This window comes from Cervus elaphus, chromosome 9 (assembly GCF_910594005.1).
Source record: "Cervus elaphus chromosome 9, mCerEla1.1, whole genome shotgun sequence".
NCBI lineage: Eukaryota > Metazoa > Chordata > Mammalia > Artiodactyla > Cervidae > Cervus > Cervus elaphus.
In genome coordinates this window covers 40,354,117-40,377,486 of record NC_057823.1, presented here as the reverse complement: position 1 = coordinate 40,377,486, position 23,370 = coordinate 40,354,117, and the positions used below count along the sequence as shown (strand labels likewise).

The following is a 23,370-nucleotide window of genomic DNA, read 5'->3' as shown; positions in this document are numbered from 1 at the left end:
AAGCTCTGATAGTGAAGGGCCCTAAATAAGTCTGCTTTATTTATTCTTTGTGGAGGAATTTTTAAAGCTGGAAGACAAAGATGGCTAGAGGCCTCCAATTATCTGGGGCAATGGCCCTGCAATATAATCAAGATAAGAACTGACCCCTGCTGGAGACTCAAGGCCATATGAACTTGAGTGAGTAAAATGGTCAGAGGATGGAGAAGAGACTTTTTCTGGGACTCCTTGATATGGGAGCCCCGTGAACTGTGATTCCAAAATCACAGTGAAGTCCTAACGGAGCTATAGCTAAATTGGGAGGGTAGAAGGGATAAAGGTGAAAGTTTGGATGAAAATCGAAGGTATGAACAGACTATATGAAGTGGTTGCATCCACTTTGTTTTTGTTTAGTCACTCAATCGTACCCGGCTCTGTGACCCCATGGACTGTAGCCCACCAGGCTCCTCTGTCCATGGGATTTCCCCAGGCAAGAATACTGGAGTGGGTTGCCATTTCCTACTCTGGGGAATCTTCCTGACCCAGGGATTGAACCCACATCAAGACTGTATGAAGTGGTTGCATCTTCTTTACCTGAATGTATTATGAGGATAGATACTGTGTCTGACTGGGGAAGGCTTCCCCTACCAGCATTGTAAAACAGAAGGCATGGAAATCTACCCTTCCTCCAATATTGATTGGAAACAGTAAATGGGAACCTGTGAGGGTGTCTGAGCCCACACAGGTTGTTGCTTTGCAATTCCAAAGCCCAATGTGCAGTGTAGACTGGAGTTTATAGCAAAAGCCTGTGAGTGCCACCTAGTGGCAATTTCTGGGATTTGGGACCAGAACATTCACATTTGAGAGAAAATTATTACTAAAAGACTTGGACACGACTGAGCCTCTAAGCACACACACACAGCTTGCTATTGGGCTTTGAGATTTCCCCTATGACTGAGAGACATAAAATAACCTTGAACCTGAAACACTCATTATGCCTTGGGTGATGATGGAGAAATACTCTAGTGGGGAGGGCAATGCCCAGGAGTGTTCCATCATACAATGGAAGTGTTTCATACAGGAACATGCCACAGAATGCCAGGTGATACTTACTCTTTTCCTCTAGGGCTGACTCGGAACCACCTAAAGAGCTGCTGAATTATCAAAAAATCCACAAACAACAAATGCTGGTGAGGGTAGGGAGAGAAGGGAACCTTCCTACACAGTTGGCAGGAATGTAAATTGGTACAGCCATTGTGTACCAGGTGGTGCTAATGGTAAAGAGCCTGCCTGCTAATGCAGGAGACACAAGAGATGTGGATTTAATCCTCAGGTCAGGAAGATTCCCTAGAGGAGGGCATGACAACCTACTCTAGTATTCTTGCCTGGAGAATCCCATGGATAGATGAGCCTGGTGGGTTACAGTCCACGGGGTCACAAAGAGTTGGACACAACTGACCAACTTTGTGCACAGCCGCTGTGGAGAACAGTATGGAGGTTCCTTAAAAAACTAAAAATAGAGCTACCATATGACCCAGCAATCCCACTCCTGGATATATATCTGGAGAAAACTATGATCAGAAAGGATACACGCACCCCAGTGTTCATTGAAGCACTTTTTTTTTTTTTTTACAATACCCAAGACATGGAAGCAACCTAAATGTCCATCAACAGACAGATGGATAAAGAAGATGTGGTAAATATATACAATGGACTATTACTCGGCCATTAACAAGAAGGAAAGCATGCCATTTGCAGCAAAATGGATGGACCTAGAGAGTCATACTGAATGAAGTAAGTCAGACAGAGAAGGAAAAATATTGTAGACATCTCTTATATGTGGAATCTAAAAATAAATGATGCAAATGAACTTAGAAAACAGAAAAAGACTCATAGGCTTAGAAAACAAACATGATTGCCTGGGGGAAGGGGTGGTTAGGAAGTTTGGGAAGGTTGTGTCACGCTGCTATATTCAAAATGGATAACCAACAAGGGCCTAGTATATAGCACATGGAACTCTGCTCAGTGTTATGTGCCAGCCTGGATAGGAGGGGGCTTTGGGGGAGAATGGATACATGTACGCATGTGTGCTAAGTTGCAAGTCATTTCAGTCGTGTCTACATCTGTCTATTTATGGACTGTAGCCCGCCAGACTCCTCTGTCCATGGGATTTTTCAGGCAAGAATATTGGAGCAGTTTGCCATTTCCTCCTCCAGGGGGATCTTCCCTACCCAGGGATTGAACCTGCGTCTCCAGTGACTTCTGCATTGCAATGGATTCTCTACTGAGCCACCAGGGAAGCCTGGATCCATGTATATGTATGGTGGAGTCCCTTCACTATTGACCTGAAACTACAACATTGTTAATCGGCTATACCCCAATACAAAATAAAAAGTTTGAAATTTGAAAAAAAAGAAAAGAGCTGCTGGATCCTATGGCTACAGGCTACCTGGGCAGTGCCCTGGGGGCTGCCGTCCACTGGCCAACAAAGAGCTGTGTGGTTTGTGGGCAGAAGCTCCACAGTGAGTGGACACCTTCCTGTTTGGCAGGCTACCACTCTGATAGAAGAAAATCAAAGCAACTCAACTCAGGGGGCCGGTTTGCATTTTTCCTAGCAGTGGTGGAAGGACTGAACTGTAGTAAAAAGACCCTATATTTGAGTTTTTACTGACTCACAGGCAGGGGCCAATGGCCTGGCCATATGGTCAGGCAGAGGGCGATGGAAAACTGGCCCGTTAACCGGATGACCATATGGGGTGCATAGGACATGTGATGCCCAACAGAAGAACACCTTCCAGATTTGGAAGATGATTTGATTTAACAAATAGGTTTCCTAGGGTGCTCATTTGAAATGGCCACCTGGGTCCATGAAGTAGATGGACAGAGAGATGTCATCCTGAGTAAGTTTGATGGAGAAATGAACAATGGAAACTTCTTGTAAATTGAAGTATAGTTGATTTACAATGTTGTGTTAGTTTCAGCTGTACAGAAAAGTCTTCCAATTATATGTATAATTGTATATAACTATATAATTATATATCATATATACATTATTTTTTAGATTATTTTCCATTAGAGGTTATTACAAAATATTGAATGCAGTTCCCTGTGCCATACAGTAAGACCTTGTTGCTTGTCTATTTTATATAACATGCTGTGCTTAGTCGCTCGGTCGTGTCCGACTCTTGTGACCCCACAGACAGTAGCCCGTCAGGCTCCTCTGTCCATGGGATTCTCCAGGCAAGAGTATTGGAGTGGGTTGCCATTTTCTTCTCCAATATAACATGGTGTGTATCTCTTAATCCCAAACTCCTTATTTAACCCCACACCACCCCCTTTTCTCCTTTGATAACTGTAAGTTTATTTTCTATGTCTGTGAGTCTGCTTCTATTTTGTAAACAGGATCATTTGTAAAATTTTAAAAAATAACTTTATTGACTTATTATGGGCCTTCACTGCTGCGTGCGCACTTTCTCTAGCTGCGGCTAGCGGGGTCGTCGTGGCGCTTCTCTTGTGGAGCGCAGGCTCTAGGCCAGCGGCCTTCCGTTGTTGCAGCACACAGGCTCAACAGTTGTGGCTCCAGGGCCCTAGAGCGCACAGGTTCAGTAGTTGGGCGCATGGGCTTCGTTGCTCAGTGGCATGTGGGATCCTCCCAGACCAGGGAGCGAATCTGCGTCCCCTCCACTGGCAGGCAGATTCCCATTCACTGTACCACCAGGGAAGTCCCATTTGTATCATTTTTCAAGATGCCACATATAAGTGATACCATATGCTATTTGTCTTTCTCTGACTTACTTCACTTAGTATGATAAACTCCAAGTCTATCCTTGTTGCTGTAAATGATGTTATTTCATTCTTTTTATGGCTGAGTAATATCCTATCATATGTCTTCTTTATCCATTCATCTGTCAATGGGCACTTAGGTTGCTCCCATGTCTTGGCTATTGTAAATAGTGCTGCGGGCATATGCACAGAAAGGGGCTTTCTGGATCATATGGCAACTCTATTTTTAGTTTTTTAAGGAACTTCCATACTGTTTTCCATAGTGGCTGCACCAATTTACATTCCCGCCAAGAGTGTAAGAACGTTCCCTTTTCTCCAACATTTATAGACTTTTTGGGATGGCCATTCTGACTGGTGTGAGGTGATACCTCATTGTAGCTTTGACTTCCATTTCACTAATCATTAGCAATGTAGAACTATTTCAGAGGTCTAAAACATGGGGAAATAAAGGCATAAACGGCTGGCTTACACACCATTATGAGTGTGCACTTACACACAACAAGTGGCTGGGGCAAGGGATAGTCCCCCCTAGTTAGATTCCTCTGCTCTTGGGGGGATGGTATTTGGGAAAGCGGAGGTGGGAAAGATGGCGGTGTAATTATTTTTCTTTTTTCCTCGCGTCACTTCCACCTCTTTTGTCCTACCTGATGCAGTGGTCCAGGACCAGGGCTGCAACCGCAGGCGCTGAACCCAGGGATGACCCCTAAGAAACTGTAACTATGCCTTTACATTTTTATGTCAGATTCTTAAGGGTCTGATGGGGTGGGTTGTGCCTTCACCCAACTTGGCAAAATTGGGGCTGAGGGTGAATACCGTTGTATTGCTTAGCGGTTGGGATAGCCCACCAGTTCTGCTCCATTTTAACCCTACCCACAGGAATGAGAGTGGCTTTGGGGAGGGTAGGTGCTAGACTAGATTTGTATTGCTGCTGGCAGTCTGGACCAGCACAGTGGCCACCGCTAACAACCCTCTCCCAAAGTGGGAACCTTCGGGTTTGAATGGAGAGGAGGAAGAGGAATGGAGTGTGTGTGTGTTTTGGTCTCTCGGTAGTGTCTGATTATTTGTGACCTCATAGACCCACCAGGCTCCTCTGGCCATAGAATTCTCCAGGCAAGAATACTGGAGTGGGGAACCATTCTCTTCTCCAGGGGATCCTCCTGACCCAGGGATTGAACCTGGACCTCCCGCATTGCAGGAAGTTTCTTTACCATCTGAGCCACCAGGAAAGCCCATAAGGAATGGTAGCTGAACATAAAGTTTAATGATTTATGCAGTTAACTTTGGTACCTCGAGAGAGGCTCAGAGAAAGATGCTATTGTCTCTTAGCTCAGTTACACCAGATGCCTGAAAGGATGATGACATGTTGCTGAGACCACTCCTGCTTTTACAGCCTGAAACGACTGAATGGAAGTCGCAAACCTGAGTGACATCCATCACTCTGGGAGACATTTCCATCACTGAACTCATTCTTACTGACTGAGGGGGACTCTGGTCATGTGCCAGAGGCTTTTCGGGGCATGTCTGCTGCCACACTGTGCTAGTCCGCAACACTGGCCTTGTTATAATACTTATATTCATAGTCACATGTATTGGGGAAATTCAGTTAAAGCCCCTTGAGGAAGTCAAATAGGTGGAAATTGACCGGTCTCAGGAAGAAATGGATTTACCTAACTATTAGCTAATTTCTAAGGTAAATAGTTCTGTACCACTTTGTCATAAGATACAAAGGGGACAATGAATAATTGAATTAGTACAAAAATATGAAAATGCTTGTAGGACAGATGAGTTGTTTGTTTATCCCCTCTCTGACAGGGACACTTGACCCTGTATTCAGGTCAAGAAGCAACAGTTAGAGCCAGACATGGAATATCTGACTGGTTCCAAATTGGGAAAGGAGTACAACAAGGCTGTATATTGTCACCCTGCTATGCAGAGTACATCATGCAAAATGCCAGGCTAGATGAATCACAAGCTGGAATCAAAACTGCTGGGAGAAATATCGAGAAACTCAGATATACAGATGAATACCACTCTGATGGCAGAAAATGAAGAGGAACTAAGGAACCTCTTGATAAGGGTGAAAGAAGAGGGTGAAAAAACTTTTTTGAAACTCAACATTCAGAAAACTAAGATCATGGCATCAGATCCCATTGCTTCATGGCAAATAGAAAGGGGGAAAATGGAAGCAGTGACAGATTTTATTTTCTTGGGCTCCAAAGTCACTGCAGATGGTGACTGCAGCTGTGAAATTAAACTGTGCTTGCTTCCTTGGAAGGAAAGCTATGATAAAACTAGATGGCATATTAAGAAGCAAAGACATCACTTTGCCAACAAGAAGGGTCCGTCTAGTCAAAGCTATGGTTTTTCCAGTAGTCACGTATGGATGTGAAAGTTGAGCCATAAAGAAGGCTGAGCACCGAAGAATTGATGCTTTCGAATTGTGGTGCTAGAAACTCTTAAGAGTCCCTTGGATAGCAAGGAAACCAAACCAGTCAATCAATCCTTAAGGAAATCAACCCTGAATATTCTTTGGAGGGACTGATTCTGAAAGTGAAGCTCAATACTTTGGCCACCTGATGCAAAGAACAGACTTAATGAAAAAGACCCTGATGCTGGGAAAGATTGAGGGCAAAAGGAGAAGAGGGCCACAGAGGATGAGATGGTTAGATAGCATCACCAACTCAGTGAACACAAATTTGAGCAGACTCTGGGAGATAGTGGAGGACAGGGAAGCCTGGCATGCTGCAGTCCATGGGGTCACAAATCATTGGACATGACTTAGTGACTGAACAACAACAATAACCTCAATACTGGCCCCCCAACTGTTAGGCAATATGATGATTTTGCTGTCAGAGCCTTGGGCAAAGACAAAGGTTGTCCTGTGTCTTAAAGAATTTAACTATCCCAAAAGAGGTCTGGATTTTGCCCTCAGGTCCTGGGAGATACCTTTGTTTTCCCTATATTATGCTTTATTTTCTGGGAGTGTTGGGCTCAGTTCAGTTCAGTTGCTCAGTCATGTCTGACTCTTTGTTACCCCCACGGATTGCAGCATGCCAGGCCTCCCTGTCCATCACCAACTCCCAGAACTTGCTCAAACTCATGTCCATAGAGTTGGTGATGCCATCAAACCATCTCATCCTCTGTCATCCCCTTCTCCTCCCACCTTTAATCTTTCCCAGCATCAGGGTCTTTTCAAATGAGTCAGTTCTTCACATTGGGTGGCCAAAGTATTGGAGTTTCAGCTTCAGCTTCAGTCATTCCAGTGAATATTCAGGATTGATTTCCTTTAGGGTTGACTGGTTGTATCTCCTTGCAGTCCAAGGGACTCTCAAGAGTCTTCTCCAACACCACAGTGCAAAAGCATCAGTTCTTTGGCACTCAGCTTTCTTTGTATCCAGCTCTCAGTCCATACATGACTGCTGGAAAAACCATAGCTTTGACTAGATGGACCTTTGTTGGCAAAGTAATGTCTCTGATTTTAATTTGCTGTGTAGGTTGGTCATAACTTTTCTTCCAAGGAGTGTTGGGCTAGCCAGAGAAAAAGACATGAATTAGGGTGGGTGCTGACCACACCTCAGGGTGGGGACTGCTCACACCAGAAAGACCACACAGGTGATTTAGGGTCACAAGGTGTCAGTTGATCTGCAGACTGAGATCAACCAATCAATGCCTTACCTAAGTAACTCAGGACAGCCTCCCTATTGCACAGTACACTGTGTATATATGTCTTGGCTACACAGAAGGAGCAGACGTCCCACATTTTTCACTTCTGTAGACTCATGAATTCTTTACTTTGTCTATCTTAATCTGTATCCCTTCCCTGTAAGAAACTGTATAATACAGTGTATATAGGGAGTATAATAGCATTGAGAAGGTTCTATGATTCCTTGAAAATTGCCATTCCCAACAGTACTTTGGTGAAACCCCTGAATTTGCAATTAGGGTCTGAAGTGATGGTGGTCTCATGTGAGTGTGACCCTTCTCATCTCTAACCTGTACAGTTTGCTAATATTCTCACAAAGCTTAGTAGGAATCTGAATGATGAGCCTGTCCCTCTAACTGCCAAACAGGTAAGGACTTGCACTCTTAAGAAAATAAACAGAACAAAATAATATAGGACTTCCCTGGTGGTACAGTGGATGGGAATCCATCTGCCAGTGCAGGGGACATGGGTTCAATCCCTGCCCAGCGAGGATTCCACATGCCACGGCGCAACAAAAACCCATGTGGCCCAGTTACTGAGTCCGTGCCCTAGAGCCTGGGAGCTGCAACTACTGAAGCCTGTGCGCCCACAGCAAGAGGAGCCGCCGCATGAGAAGCCTGCACGCTGCCATGCTGAGAGTGGCCCCCACTCACCGCAACTAGAGAAAGGCCGTGAGCAGCAGTGAAGACCCAGCACAGCCACAAAATAAATAAATTGAAAAAAAACCCCAGTATATACTTTGATATGGTTATACTCCATTATCTTTTCTCTCACTTTTATATTCTAGAATCAGTAAAAAATTATAAGGCATGAGAAGAAGCAAGAAAATATGCTTTATAATAAAGAGAAAATATAGTCAATGGAAGCCCCCCTCCCGAAAATAAAACCCTAAGTTATTGGAATTATCAGGCAAGGACATACAACAACTATTATAAATATATAAACTAATTAATAGCAAAAGAATAATTGGGATAGAGAAGGGGTAATGATAAGTTGAATAGTGTCCCTCAAAAATTCATGTTCACCCAAAACTTCGAATGTGACCTAATTTGGAAATAGGATCCTTACAGATAGAGTTATAAAATGAGGTCAGCCTGGGACCCTCAGGAGGGAACCAATCCTGATGACACCTGGAGATTGGACTTCTCCAGAACTGTGAGAGAACTAATTTCTATTGTTGTAAGCCACTCAGTTATAATACTGTGTTATGGAAGCCCATAACACATGTGTAATGACATATTCTGGGATATGGGTAGAAAACTTTAAAAAAAGGACTAAGTGGAAATTCTAGATCTGAAAAATATAATAGCTGAAGTAAAAACTACAATGGGTGGGCTAAACGCCAAATTAGATGTTATAGAAGAAAGAGTAAGCCAATTTGAAGGCAAGTAAATAGAACTTATCCACAATGAAGCAGAGAGATTAAAACACACACACACACACACACAAAATATTAACAATGCTGTATTGTAAAGAATTAGCCTTCAATTTAAAAAAAATTAAAAAAACTAACAGCATCAATTCCCCTTGGTATATTATGAAACTGGGAAACATACATGAAATTGAGATCAGATTAAGAGAGGAGAGAGAGATCCTTTTGTAGTTCATGAGCACGATGATTGGGTGTTCACGCTGCTGCGTGACATGTGCCTCCTTCCAAACCTTGTTACGACATCGGCACATTACCTGTCTGACGTAAAAAAAAAAAAAAAAAAGAGGAGAGAGAGAAGAGAGGTGGAGAAAAATATTTGAAAAACTAAAGACTGAAAAACATTCCAGATGCTCAAAACACACCAAGCAAGGCAAATGCAGAGAAAACCACATCCACGGGTATCATAGCCAATGAAAATGAGAGTGAAAGTTGTTCAGTCATGATGAACTCCTTGTGACCTCATGGACTGTAGCCTGCCAGGCTCCTCTGTCCCTGAGATTCTCCAGGCAAGAATACTGGAGTGAGTAGCCATTCCCTTCTCCAGAGGATCTTCCCAACCCAGGTCTCTGACATGGCAGGTGGATTCTTTACCGTCTGAGCAACCAGAGTCAATAACTGAAAACAAGAAAAAAAAAATTAGAATAGAGGAAATAAACACATTACATACAGCGGGAAGTGATAAGAATTCCAGCTGACATGGAAAAGAAATGCTAGTCAGAAGGCAAACCAGTAACATAATTAAAGTGCTGAAAGGCAGTCAACCTAGAATCTTATATGTAGTGTAAATATGCTACAAAAATGAAGATGAAATAAATACATTTTCAATGAAGAAAAGCTGGTAGAATGTGTTGTTAAAAGACCCACACTGCAAGAAAGGCCAAAGGCAACTCCTTTGGCTGAAGGAAAAGTGGTACCAATAAAACCCAGCTCTACAGACAGAATGAAGAACGCTAGAAATGGTAAAAGTGTGGTGAAATATAAAAGATTATTTGTTCTTAATTTTTAAAAAGTCAATTGACTGTTTAAAGCAAGATTGTAGCAATGTATTCTAGGAATTTTAATACATATAGAAATAAAATATATAATGACAGTAGTAAAAAGGATGGTAGAGAGTAAATGAAGCATAATGGTATATGTTTCTTACCTTATATTTTAAATTGTATGATATTAATTTAGAGTAGACTGTGCTAATTTAAAGACATTTATTATTACAGTTCTTAAAGTGAATACTTAAAAGACCACTTTAAAGAGGAAATGATAACCCAATTGTAGATATTAATATATAATATATAATGGAAGGCTGACAAAGACTCAAATAATCCAAAATAGTCAGAAAAAGAGGGAAAAGAGGAAAAGGACAGATGGGACAAATGTAAAATAAAAATCAAGATGATAGACCTTAAAATCAACTATGTCAGAATAATTGTATTAAACACAATTGAAAGTCAGAGATTATCAGCCCACAAGGGAAAACTCCCCAGTCATATGCTATTTGTAGGATAAACATGTTAAATACTAAGACACTGTTAGGTAAAAAGTAAAAAAGACAGGAAAAAACACACAATGAGAGCACTAATCAAAAGAAACTGTTGTGACTATATTAATATCAAAGCAGCGTTAGAGAAAAGGTTGTCAAAGATAACCTTGCATTTCAGAATGCAAAAATAATGAAGTCAACAAGATAAAACAATCATGAATGTATATGCACCTAGAGTTTCACATATATAAAGTAAAATGTGATAGACAATTTCACAATTAAATTTGGAGATTTTAACACTTATCTTCCACTAATAGAACTAGTAAACTAATAAGGATATAAATTTTTTTTTTTTAATGCAACACAGTCAACCAACTTAATCTGATGCTTTTAGAACATTGGAGGTAACAACTGGAGGATGCCTGTTATTTTTACGTGCATATAAAACATTCATCAAGATAGATCATATACTGGAACATACAGGCTTTGATAAATTTGATGAATCAAATGATCAAAATCATAAGAGTATATTTTCTGACCACCATAGAACTAAATTAGAAACCAGTAATAAAAAGACATCTAGAAAATTCCCAAGTATTAGACATGGAAAACACTTCAGGTTACCCACAGGCCTCAGGTCAAAGAAAAATTCTAAAAATATCTCTATGTGAATGAAAAACAAAACAAAAACAACACCTTAAAGTTTGTGGGATGGAGTGAAAGGAAGGTGTAGAAAAGAATAAAGGAATAAAGTGAATCATGTATATTTCCATGTGAAGAAACTAGATAACAAAGGAGCAAAAGAAATCCAAAGTTGATTGTTTAAAAAAAATGAACAAAATTGATACACTCCCAGTAAAACTTGTCAAAGGTGGTGGTGGGGAATCTACCTATATCAGGAATTAAAATGTGGACATACTACAGGTCTTATAGAGGCCTTTTCCTGGTGCCCCCACCCAGGATAACCAGGACTGTCAGTCACTCCTGAGACATAGTCTGGCCAGGCCTGGCCTCATGGCCTATTCCCCTGCACTTGCAGAGGGAGCAATTAGCCTTCCTGACTGACAGCCAGTGTTGTGCAGTCTCTGGTAACATGCCTGGAGTGGCATTCCGGGGGGGCCTCCAAGTTGGGGGCCTGTTGACTGCTATGCCACTGGCCTCCTGTGTACATAGAGAGCTAGGCCCACCAAGGTCTGTTGTCCCCTCCCCCCACGACAGCTTGGCCCGACCCCTTTTAAGAAAGGGGTTCCTCTCTTGCTGTGCTCCTAGGCAGACAGAGAAGGCTGATCCTGAGGGACACAGAGCCACTGCTGTTTTCAGAAGGATGCTCTGCGATTTTCAGAAGAATGGAGGCCTGAGGACTTCCTGGAGGAAGTGACATGTAAGCCAAACCAGCAGAGTCAGGGAAGTGGGGCAAGGGCAGGGCATGGGGCCTGACAGGTGGAAGGAAGGCACAGCCAGCTTGAACTTTGTCCTCAGGGCTGAGGGAGCCTTGGAGGGACTTTCAGCAGGGACACGGCCTGGCTAGCTCAGTGACCATGGAATGCTACTCTCTGGGAAGAGGGGAGGGTGAGTGAACTGGGAGAGACTGGGACAGGGAGCATAGAGAAGAGGCTGTGCCAGGTCCAGGGTCTGAGCCAGGCCTCAGCTCCAGTACTGCCCCACCTCCCCATTACTCTCACCTGCGGGGAAGTAGGCGAGAGGGCCCTGTCTCCTCAGGCATCCTGTCCACAGGGTGAGAGAGGATGGTGAGCCCGGGGCTGAGGCCCTGAAAGCCGCCCTCTTCCAGATGTCCTGACTGGGGCAAGGCAGCAGGGTAGGGGTCCCCTTCTCCCCTCCCACTCACTCAGGGCACCGATGCAGGCTCTGCCCCTTGGAGCCCAGAGGACACTGGTTTCAAACAGAACCTGCACTGAGGTGTGGGCAGTAAGGGCTGAGGGTTGGGGAGGCCACAGGGCTTCAGTGTGCAGGCTGAACTCGGCAGGACCGAGTTCTTCCCCAGACTCTTCTCTGAGTCTGGGGAAGAGGCTCTAAGACCAGTCACTGCTGAGAGGGCAGGAGCACTGGAGGCCTCTGCTCAGCCCTGCACCCAGATGGTACTAGTACTAGCATTGCCTCAGAGGGGCCCAGAAGGGCATCCAAAGGTTTGGGGCAGGAGCCCCTTCCTCCCTCACTTGCCCTGCTCCCTGGGAAGGATTGTTTCCTCTTCCTCTAGTTAGTGGCCCTGGGAGGCCTGAGGGCCATGCTGTTCCCTAGCTCAAAGCCTGCCCTTCTTGGATGAAGTCCAAACTCCTTGACATGGTTACTCAAGTCCCCCTTGCAGCCTCTGCCTCACTTCCACAACCTCCAGTTGGAGCAGCCCTCACTCTGAGCTTCCCTGGTAGCTCAGCTGGTAAAGAATCCGCCTGCAATGCAGGAGACCCTGGTTCTATTCCTGGGTCAGGAAGATCCTCTGGAGATGGGATAGGCTGCCCACTCCAATATTCTTGGGTTTCCCTAGTGGTTCAGATGGTAAAGAATCCACCTGCAATGTGGGAGACCTGGGTTCAATCCCTGAGTGGGAACATCCCCTGGAGGAGGGCATGGCAACCCACTCTAGTATTCTTGCTTGGAGAATCCCCATGGACAGAGGAGCCTGGTGGGCTACAGTCCATGGGGTCCCAGAGTTGGACACTGCTAAGCACACAGTACAACTCTTTAAGAGCTCCCTCCCACTGCTGGGAACTCTTATCCTTCACAGCTCTCCCCACCCAAGGCTGGGCCACCTGGGTCCCAGATATCTTACTAGTTGGTTTGTGCCTACACTGTGTGGGTGCTGACTTTAGTGAAATAAAATGGGAAATTCATTCACAAGTCTTGTGACTCTTTTCTGCAGACATAATTAATTGGGGGTGGGGGTTTGGGGAACCCTTCAGTCTCTTCTGGGCCCTGCAAGCCTCTCCGGTGTCAACCTGCACCATTATCTTTGATCTCTCTACGCTGGCCACATTGACCTTCTTTCCATCTGCATACATCCTTTCAGCCCCAGGGCCTTTGCACCTGCTATTAGTGTGTCTGGAATTCTCATACATTCCTCTTATACATAGATAACAGCTACTCAACCGTGTCCCAGAAAAACCTTCTTTGACCTCTCTGATTAGGTCAAATGCTCCTTTAGGAAGTGCCCTTACATTGTGTCTTTTCCTGTGTGGACAAGTCACAGTGTATCTTTACTGTGTGATTACTATGTCAGTCTCCCTCCCCCTCATGCAAGAGCTTGGCAGAGGGAAGGACCCTGTCTGGTTCTGCCCAACCTTGCGTTCTCCAGCCCCCAGCACATTGCCTAGGGTCCTGCAAGTTCTCAGCAAGCATTTCATGAGCCAACGAGTGGGTGAAAGGGTGGATAGTCCCAGGCAGCATTTCTTGGCTGAGCATGTCAGTGATTCCCTCTAGAAGTGACTCCTAGAGAAACTCAAAGGATTTGTCCAAAGAAATGAGAGGACTGACTGCCGTGTGCCATGTGTTTACCCAGGGCTGTCTTTATAAAAAATCTAGTTCCTCCTTCTCCCTCCTCTCCATTTCCGGGCCACAGATTCAGCCCCAGCCTAACAGTAATGCTCAACTCTGTAACAGCTGCTTTCGTCTTCCGGGCTCCACCCTTAGACTGTCACTGTCTCCGCAGGGGGGTGCCGCCCCTAGAAGTCACTGCATCATCTCCTTCGGGAGGCTAGACAGTCACGATAAAGAAGGGCTCATTGACTCTGGGTAAGGCAAAGAAGGGCTCATTGACTCTGGGTAAGGCAACCATGGGCTCCGTGGGAGGAAGAAGCCCGTGTCAGGTTACAAAATCAGCAGCTCCTACCAACTGCGCACGGCTCTGATCCTTCAATGCCCAGGCCTTCAACGACAACGGTTTCGCAGGGCTTCCCGAACTTACAGGAAAGAGGGCACTTAGCGGTGAGAGAACTCAACCCCGATGGCTCCAGAACGCAGGATTCTAGCCAGCTGGTTCTCATAAATCGGTACGCTTCTGACGTTTTCGTAGCAACAACTTCCCTGCAGATGAGGAGAAGCCGGAAGACTATTCCCATTCGCCACAGTAGGAAGCTGAAGCGCAGCGAGGAGCTCCGGGGGGAGATGGCAAGCCTGCAAGGATACTAACCCCCTAGCGCTGGAGCCAGATCCGCCCCATCCCCCGGCGCTTGCGCACTGCGGCCCTATTCCCCGCTTAACCCCGCCCCCATCGCCGGGGTTTTCAAATTTGAAACCTGCTCCTTTTCCCGCCCGAACGTGTTGACCAGCGGCGGGAGAGGGCGGAGCCGCGCGCAGCCAATAGTGCCTCCGAGGCCCTAGTGCTCCGCCCACAATGTGACGTCAGCAAGCCACAAGCGGCAGAGAGCAAATGGGCGAGGGCGTCCGCCGGCCCCGCCTCCGCGGCGCCCACGTGCAGCGGCCGAGCCCCGGGCCTAGGGTGGACCACCCGCCCCCATAGCACCACTCAGCGTGCGGGCCTCTGGTCACCAGTACTGGGCTGGAGACTGAGGCCCAGAAACGCCAAGTGGTCGGCGCGGGGTCGCTGAACGAAGCGGCAAGACGCGGCACCCCCACTCCAGCCCGGGGGTTCGCCCGAGGGCCAGGCCTGCAGCCGGCGTCGGTGGCAGCCCTAAGGGAGTTCTAGGGGGCGGGCAGGTGGGCGGAGGGTGGGCCGCGGTTCCCGGGCGCGTTCCAGAAGGGCGGGGCCAAGAGCTAGGCTGTCCCGGGGCGGGGCGTCTTGGGGGCGGGCCGGGCGCCTGTGTTTGTTGCCCCGTGTCAGTTACATTGTAACAAAAGTGGTGCCGCCGCTACTCGGGTCGGCACCCCAGGCCCGCCCGCCTCCGGTAGTCGCCGACATGGAACCGGTGGCCAGCAACATCCAAGTCTTGCTGCAGGCGGCGGAGTTCCTGGAGCGCCGCGAGAGAGGTGAGGAAGAACCTTTGGTCGGACTCCAGGCGGCGAACTCGCTGACACTGGCCTGGGCTGGGCTTGACTCCCGACTTGAAGAATGCATGGCCTTGGGGTAGTAGTCCTGCGGCACCGCCGCGCTCAACTTAAGAGGGGTCCGCGGGCAGTGGGCTGGAAGGGTTGGGAAAATGGCCCTGTAGCCCAGAATCCCTTTCTGACGGTGCCGTGCCCGGGGCGCCCGCTGGGACTAGCCTGACGCTGGCGGGGACTCTCTCTGGCAGAGGCCGAGCATGGCTATGCGTCCCTGTGCCCGCACCGGAGTCCAGGTCCAGTCCACAGGAGGAGGAAGCGGTCTCCCCAAGCTCCTGGCGCGCTGGACAGTGGGCGGTGAGGAGGGCCGGGGGCAGCGGGGAGTAGGGGGATGGGCGCCGTCCTTCATCGGGTCTCTCCACTGCCCACTTCCTCCTTATTGCTTGAATCTTCTGGGCCAAGTACCTTACTCTGGAGACATACGGGCTCCTGCTGTTTCTCCATCCTCCGAACACACACTCTTCGTTCAAGGACTATTTCTCAAGCACCTCTGATGTGTTTGGAACTGTGAATAACAGTTCTGGGTCCTGCTTCCACTCACACTCCTAAAACAAACCACTTGCTTTCCTTCACAGGCATTCTCCTTTTCTATCCTCTCAACCCTTTGCACACGCGTTCCCCCTCAATTTGAATGCCTCTCCCCCCACTACTCATTTTGGGTAACTTGTGTGGCTGGGCTCAGCTCAAATGTCACTTGTGTTCAGGAAGCCCTTCCTGATTGTGGCTAGGGGACACATTTGGACCCCACATCACCTGGGCAGACCTCTCTCAGCATTTGACCTCCTTACTGCCTCTGCCTCTGCCTGGCACTCAGCTGTCTGAGGCCAGCACAAGGTCCCCACCGTGGGTTAGTTTGGGGCACACATCTGTAGTGAGTTTTGAGCCCCTGGGGACTCTGGGAGGGTGTGGACAGTAAGTGACACTCCCTTACCCCATCCTCTCTGGCATTGGCAGGTCTGTGCACAACGAACTGGAGAAGCGCAGGTGAGTCCCAACCCTGCCCTGAGAGCACCAGTCCCCAGGAACAGCCTCCCTCTGGCCTTCCCTCCCCTGTCATCCCTCGTCTGGCTAGCGGGCCTGGGCTGGCACTGCCCTCTAGACCCCTCCCTCTGCAGGAGGGCCCAGCTGAAGCGGTGCCTGGAGCAGCTGAAGCAGCAGATGCCCCTGGGGGCTGACTGTGTCCGGTACACCACACTGAGCCTTCTGCGCAGGGCCAGAATGCACATCCAGGTAAGACACTCCCCTGGGGCCCGGGGCCAGCTTGCCAGGATGCTGGGAGAAGCGTAATAGGGAGAGACTGGGAGGAGCTAGGAGAGAAGTCTCATGTAACAGACCAACTGTGTGACATTGGGCTCTGTGCTTTTAGTTTCCAAGTTTAAGTAGGAAGAAAAGCAGGAAGTAACCCAAGAGGATTGTTCTGAGGCTTTAAGCAAGTTTTCCCAATAAATGTTCACTTGTTATTACAACGATTATTACTTGAATCCCAACTGTGAGACCTGGAGCGAATTAGGTAGCCTCTCTGGACTTCATTTCCTCCTCCATATGGGGGACATTCTGTGATGGGTCATTATAAGGGTCCCTCAGACTGGAGAGGACTGTTATTCACTCCTCCTCTCCTGCATCCTCAAGGCCCCCTGTTCTGACGGGCCTGTCCTGCTTTGGGAGGCAGGTCCAGAGCCCAGAAGGGGGAAACGGCCGAGAGGACGCCAGTGACCCTTCCTTACCGGGCTCAGCTCAGCGCCCCCTGGTGGATGGGAGTGGAATGTGCTGACTCAAGACGAGGCATCACCACAGAGTGGGGGCGCTTCAAAGCGACTTGGAAACAATGGAGGCCTTTTCCTGCCCTCCTGGCCCTTTTTGACAGAGGAAGAAATGGGCGTAGAGCCGGCTGATGAGAGGCAGATTCAGAACTGAGGCCTGTGTCTCTTGACTTGCATTCTTTTCCGCAACAAGTGAGCATGTGCTCTGCCTGTTGTGGGCACAGTCAGCTGTGGCAGAGACGGCCGGAGGTGCCACGCAGCAAATAAAATGGTGTGGAAACTGTTAGCATTGTCCTCACGGTGCCTTATGGTTGAATAACACCCTGGTTGGAAAGTGAGCTCCAGTGTCTCACGTGGAGTTTGCCTGACGGTTCTCAGAGGGATGTGTGTCTTGGGTGCCGGCTGTCCCACGGGCGGGACCTAGGGATTGCTCCTTCCTGGACTCCCTGCTTCCTGTTTTGCCTCCACCTGGCTGTCCTCCCCACCTTGCCCTGGAATGTTCTTTGCTGCTCATAGATCTGTCCAGGTCTGTCCCCTGCTGAAAACCTTCCATGGTTTGACAGGACAGCTTCAGTTTCTTACTTCCTGTGAAACTCAAGGCCCTTCACAACACAGGCCTTGCCGCTGGTCTCATCTTGCCCCGGGTCCCACTAAAAAGCTGAGCTCTCCATACTCCCCGTTTTCACTCTGCCTGGATGTTTCCTCCTCCATCTTTACCTGGGTAGTGCTGATTCATCCATCTACACCCAGTTCAAATACCTCCTGACCCAGTTCTCCCCTTCTTGTTGATTGAATGCATGCTTTTGCCCACTGAGGGCCTGATTGGAGAACCCTTGGCCCTCCAGTCCCTGGATCTCAGGGCTGGCAGAGCTTGCCTGGAGGCGGCAGGTGGGGACTACTACTGAAGCCTTGTGGTTCTTGGGAGGGTCTTGAGGAGGAGTTACAAACTGGTAGCCTTTGTTTAATCTCTTGTCGTTTAGTTGCTCAGTTGTGTCAGACTCTTTGCAACCTCATGGACTGTAGCCCGCCAGGCTGCTCTGCCCATGGGATTTCCCAGGCAAGAATACTGGGGTGGGTTGCCATTTCCTTCTCCAGGGGATCATCCCTACTTAAGAAACGAATCCACGTCTTCGATTGACAGGTGGATTCGTAGCTTTCTAAAAATAGTGGATGCAGGTTCGATCTCTAGTCAGGGAATGAAGATCCCACATGCTGTGTGGCATGGCCAAAACAAAAACAACAAGCCCTAGGAGATCTGGCAACACCGGGTTTGTTTCCACGTGGCAGTAATTGGCCTGGGACACCTCCTCTGAGCCTTAGTGTGTGCACGTGCTGGTGTGCCCCAGTCCCTCTCCTGTCTCCATCGCCTGATACCAGCACACTCCACCCCTTCACGTCACTTGAGAGCCCTGAGGGCCTTGGAGATTGTGCGGCCCTCCCTCCCAACCGTGCAGACAGAACTCCCAGGCCACTTACGTGAGGCAGGAGGGCAGCAGGCCCCGGCTTCCTGCAGCATGTGGGAGCAGCCCTCTGGCACCCACATCTAGTGAGCCTGTCACATGACTGGTCTGCCGTCCAGCGGTGCCTGAGCCCAGCCCCTTGCTCCCCTGGATTTGCAGAGGCTGGAGGAGCAGGAGCAGCGGGCCCGGCAGCTCAAGGAGAAGCTGCGAAGCAAGCAGCAGAGCCTGCGGCGGCAGCTGGAGCAACTCCGGGGGCTGGGCGCGGCAGGCGAGCGGGAGCGGCTGCGGACGGACAGCCTGGACTCCTCAGGCCTCTCCTCCGAGCGCTCGGACTCAGACCAAGGTAAGTGCCCTGGAGTGGAGGGCTTGGCTGGGACGAGCAGGCCAGGTCTCCTGACTGGCCCTCTCCCTGTGCAGAGGAGCTGGAGGTGGATGTGGAGAGCCTGGTGTTCGGAGGCGAGGCCGAGCTGCTGCGGGGCTTCAGCGCAGGCCAGGAGCACAGCTACTCACACAGCGGCGGTGCCTGGCTATGACCCTCACCACCCAGAGCGGCCTCTGCCCTCAGCCCACTCTGCGCCATCAGGCCAGAGCCCTCACCGAGCCTCCAGGGCTGCTTGGAGTCACTGTTGGAATGGACTAAAAGGACCCTGTGTGGGAACAGGTGCTCCTCGTACCCTGCTGCTGGTGGCTGGCAGTCCCACCTGGGAGAGGGGTGTTGAGCCCCCCTGAGTCCTGCAGGGCAGGCAGCTTGGGCCCAGGCCACCCTCCCGGGCATTTTTTCTAGCACTTGGCCCAGCTGTCCATGGCAGCAGGAAGCCTCTTGGGCCCTCATGTTCCTTCCTAAACAAGGGCCCCTGGCCTTTGCCCCATGCATACTGTATTTTCATTAAAAGCCTCTTTCTTAACTTCCTGTCCATGGTCTTGCCTGATGAAAATGTGGGAACTTCCAGCCACAAACTGGAAAAGAAGAAATGAGATTTACAGCCACCACAAACCCTCCTGACCGCACTGGGCAGCGCCCCTTTACTCCCCACAGCTTGGAGGCTGTCTGTCCATACTTCAAGTGTGGAACCAAGGCCGAGTGACGTGACCGTACTGAAGGCCAAAGCCAGAAAACCAGTGGGGTCAAGATTCAAGCTTTCTGACTCCAGAGTGGGGTCCGACTGAATTCAACAAGTATTTATTGAGTGCCTGTTACACGCAAGATTTTGTTTCAGATACTTGGGACACATCAGAGGATAAAACAACGGTCCCTGCCCTCATGGAGCTCACAGTCTAGCATTTACGACCACTTCACCTGGATGCAGTGACCCTGGGCAAGTCACTGCCTCTGTCCTCGGCCACCCGATGCAGGAGTAGGGAGGCCCAGCTCAGACACAGGGAACTGGCCGGCTGTGCTGGAGATGCCAAACAGGGCCCCTGCCCTCAGCCCACCACCCAGACAGTCGAGAGGGCTAGAAGCTGGCTTTTAATGATAAAGTACAGGAGGCGGGGGCACAGACTGGCGCCGGTAGTCTGCTAGGCTGCTGCCTCGGGGCCTGGGCCGGCTACACGAACTGCTGCTGCTGCTGCTGCTTCTTCGTGGCTGCCTTGCTGGCAAGGTCCTTGGCCTTCTCCGTAGCTGCCAGTGCCGTCTCCTTGGCCTTCTCCTTGGCTTCCTTGGCTGTTTCAACAAGGGTTTTGGGAGGGGCCTCACCTGGAGCAAAGGGTGGGGGGCTGGTTTTAGAGAATGCCAAGAAAACCTAAATGACTTCCCGGGACATTTATCTCCTGGGGGCCAGGCTCTGAAGAAAATACTCAGTGTACAGATGAGTTGAGGGTGGACTCAGAGTAGGCTCTGGCCCAATCATAGCAGGTAGGACTTGAAACCTCTGTCTGTGTCCCGAGCCCTCACCTTGCAGCTTGGCCAAGATGTATTCAAAACCCTTCATAGTCTTGGTCACGTTGCTTTTGAACCGCGCGAGACCAAATTCCTGGCAAAAAATGACAAAGGGAAGGATTCGGAGTTGCCCAGGGAACCCCAGCCCAGACTCGATGATAAATGGCTTGGGCCCCGGCGCTCCAATGCTGCTCACCTGGACAGCTCTGGAGACACCAAATAAGCTAGAGGAGACCCAGGCTTCCCGGCGGATTTCGGTCCAGCCGCTGTTATCAGAGTTCACACGGTAAACACATCGTTCCTCCACCATCTGTGCAGGCAGGCAAGTCAACCACCATCACCTGGGAGTCCTTCACTTGGCCAACTTACACATCAATTTGATTCCCTGCCTCTTTTCATGAGGAAAAGCATTCTTTCCCTTACCTTACTGGATTCTCAAATGGCACTTCAGGAAGAGAGTAGGAAAATGGAAAAAAAGTCATTTTGCTCTCTAAAAACCTCTCCTCTGACCCTTCACACTAAAAGGCACATGAACTCTTCAGAGGTCTTGTGGTGTTTTCAGCCTGCCATTTCGGGCTTCCCTTGTGGCTCAGATGGTAAAGAATCTGCCTGCAATGTGGAAGACCCGGGTTTGATCCCTGGGTCAGGAAGATCCTCTGGAGAAGGAAATGGCAACCCACTCCAGTATTCTTGCCTGGAGAATTTCAGGGCCAGAGGAGCATGGTGGGCTACAGTCTACCAGGTTGCAAAGAGACACACACAGTTCAATTCAGTTCAGTCGTGTCTGACTCTTTGCAACCCCATGGACTGCAGTACACCAGGCTTCCCTGTCCATCACCACTGAACAACTAACACTATGACCAACCACTTTGGCTCTTAAGCCGCTAGCAATCCAAAAACAGAAAAGGAAATCTGGCAATCACCACAGCTATCCTTATGAGGGAGGAGAAAGTGGACCTGTACTTCCGAGAGAAACACTTAAAAAGACACCTGTCACAGCTGAATTGAAAGGGAGGTCTCAGAGGTCTTATCTTAGTAATTTACAAAACACAGAGCTAGGGCCCTCAGATGACTCTGGGGCAAAGCATTAAGGTGACTCATTCTGTGACTTTGCGGGCAGACTTCCCCTCCCAGAACTTCACTATTCTCTTTGCACAATAGAGTAAGACCCACTTCCCTGTGTTATTGTGATGATTAACTGAGAAAGAATAAAAGTGTCCTGAAGGCTTTCAAGGTACTCATAGATGAAATGTTCCTTAAACTATTAATAAACCATGGGTTTTCAAGTCTTTTTTTTTTTAAAGCAAGAAATCAAAGGTATGTGGAACTTCCCTCTCCGTGCCCCGAATCTCAGGCAGAAATCCATTATATTAGACAGTCAGTCAAAGTGGGGGGTGGGGGGCAGTCCTTTCCCCTCTGAGGTACATCCAAGGTACTCTGGAGACTTGATGTTTGAAAACCACTGTCTCCTTCCCTCAGCATCATGCCTGTGGCCCAACCTATACTCGTGCCAGGCAGTGTGAGTGCCCTGCATTTAGTACTTACAAGTGGAAAACAGGTACTCCTCCACTGTATGAACGAGTTAGAAGACAGGCCTAGTTTGAAAAGACCATCCGAGTTTGTACTCTAGAGTTATCACTCTTCAGATCTGCTTGAATCATAGAAGCCCTCTCATGGTTCCCTAGCCACATGTATCTGGAGCGCTCTAGTTTGGAGGGGGAAGTGGGAGGGGTCTCACCATCAGCCGGGCGTGGTTGATGTTCCAGGTGAAGGTGGTCATGGTCTGGTTTTGTGGGTCCACAATAGAATCCTCCAGGATGTACACTGAGTGAGCAACATTGGCAGGAAACAGTCGCTCAGCCCAGCGGGGCATCCTGTTCGTCTTGGTCAGGAGTCGTCGGGACAGGAGCTTCTGGTCAGAGGTCACCTCTCGGTGCACTATGTCTTCCGTCAAGACATGTTTGCTGCAGGTGTCAGGGTGAAGGGGACCCTCAGGAGCCTGACCCTGGGAGACTGCCTGTTGAGGTTCCCATCTGGAGCCTCCACGCTCAGAATGGCCAGGCCTTTTCCCAAACTTTGAGTAAGCTGTGGTTGTGGCTCAGACCTGAACTGGAGCCCTTGAGCCTCTCCCAGGGCAAATTCCAACTCCCGCCCCCTCGCTGACCTGGATTCCTGGGCATTCCAGCAGGGATGGACCTCCTGATTTATTGCACCACTGGAGAGCAGTCAAGGGCAGAGAAGCAGGCAAGGGCCCAAACTTCCAACCCCAAGATCCCTCCCTAATTCCTGTGCTGCCTTCTCTTCCTGTCTCTCACCACAGTGAGATGAGAGAACCTTAAGACTAGGGCTTCAAGTAATCCACTGCCCAGGCCCAGCCTCCTTCCAGTACCTTGCAGGCCTAGTCTGGCCGCTTCCCGGATAGGGTTCTTCTGTCCTAAGCATGGCCAGGTTCTGGCGATCCCCCCACTCGAAGTCGAGTCTTTCCCGGCCCCCAGACTCCGATCTCCAAACAGTGAGGTGGGAGCGTTGCTTTTCCCTGGGCCACGTACCTATAGGGATTCGGGTACCGCTGCCAGAAGGCAGCGAACACTTGGTCCCAGGAACTCCGTAGCACGCTCTGGCCCAGGAAATACTTCACCATCGTCCCGGCCGGGGCGGGCTCAGCGCCCGAGCAGCATCAGGGGTGCGGAGCCTGAGGGGCACGCGGAGGCCGGGCTGGAGCTCGACGCTCGGCCGCCAGGCTAGCAGCAGATCAGTCGCTGCAGCGCCGCACCCAACCAGCCTCCACCACCCCCGCCGCCATGAGGAATTATCGGGCCGCGCGCCACTTCCGGCTCAGCAGTGAAGTACCCACCTCTTCCGGTGCCTGCCCACGTGACCCGACGACCCC

At 49.2% G+C, this 23,370-nt stretch overlaps 2 protein-coding genes and 1 non-coding gene across 3 annotated transcripts; 2 read left to right on the top strand and 1 right to left on the bottom strand.

Annotated features, from left to right (window-relative positions):
- Nucleotides 1-9,053: 9,053 nt before the first annotated feature.
- LOC122701189 lies at nucleotides 9,054-9,158 on the top strand. The gene has a single exon (XR_006343023.1). It is a non-coding gene; the product is annotated as a small nucleolar RNA U13 (small nucleolar RNA).
- A 5,382-nt stretch (nucleotides 9,159-14,540) lies between these two features.
- MXD3 (MAX dimerization protein 3) lies at nucleotides 14,541-19,506 on the top strand. The gene is made up of 6 exons (XM_043912373.1): nucleotides 14,541-15,309; nucleotides 15,573-15,678; nucleotides 16,336-16,365; nucleotides 16,497-16,611; nucleotides 18,761-18,944; nucleotides 19,019-19,506. Exons 1-6 carry the CDS (start codon nucleotides 15,240-15,242, stop codon nucleotides 19,132-19,134), a joined length of 621 nt encoding a protein of 206 aa, XP_043768308.1. The 5' UTR covers nucleotides 14,541-15,239; the 3' UTR covers nucleotides 19,135-19,506.
- Nucleotides 19,507-19,754: 248 nt separating this feature from the next.
- On the bottom strand, nucleotides 19,755-23,330 carry PRELID1 (PRELI domain containing 1). Its single transcript, XM_043912372.1, has 5 exons — nucleotides 23,030-23,330; nucleotides 22,219-22,444; nucleotides 20,677-20,790; nucleotides 20,496-20,574; nucleotides 19,755-20,297 (listed from the first exon to the last, which is right to left on the bottom strand). Exons 1-5 carry the CDS (start codon nucleotides 23,119-23,121, stop codon nucleotides 20,149-20,151), a joined length of 660 nt encoding a protein of 219 aa, XP_043768307.1. The 5' UTR covers nucleotides 23,122-23,330; the 3' UTR covers nucleotides 19,755-20,148.
- Between the last annotated feature and the right edge of the window lie 40 nt (nucleotides 23,331-23,370).

What these genes read in the sequence shown, in the direction of transcription:
- PRELID1 (XM_043912372.1), bottom strand. Translation starts at nt 23,121, where the DNA reads ATGGTGAAGTATTTCCTGGGCCAGAGCGTGCTACGGAGTTCCTGGGAC. An exon ending in CGGTACCCGAATCCCTATAG is followed by an intron (nt 22,445 to 23,029) that starts GTACGTGGCCCA and finishes TGACACCTGCAG; the next exon opens with CAAACATGTCTTGACGGAAG. An exon ending in TCAACCACGCCCGGCTGATG is followed by an intron (nt 20,791 to 22,218) that starts GTGAGACCCCTC and finishes CTGCCTGCACAG; the next exon opens with ATGGTGGAGGAACGATGTGT.
- MXD3 (XM_043912373.1), top strand. Translation starts at nt 15,240, where the DNA reads ATGGAACCGGTGGCCAGCAACATCCAAGTCTTGCTGCAGGCGGCGGAG. An exon ending in CCTGGAGCGCCGCGAGAGAG is followed by an intron (nt 15,310 to 15,572) that starts GTGAGGAAGAAC and finishes TCTCTCTGGCAG; the next exon opens with AGGCCGAGCATGGCTATGCG. An exon ending in GGGCCAGAATGCACATCCAG is followed by an intron (nt 16,612 to 18,760) that starts GTAAGACACTCC and finishes CTGGATTTGCAG; the next exon opens with AGGCTGGAGGAGCAGGAGCA.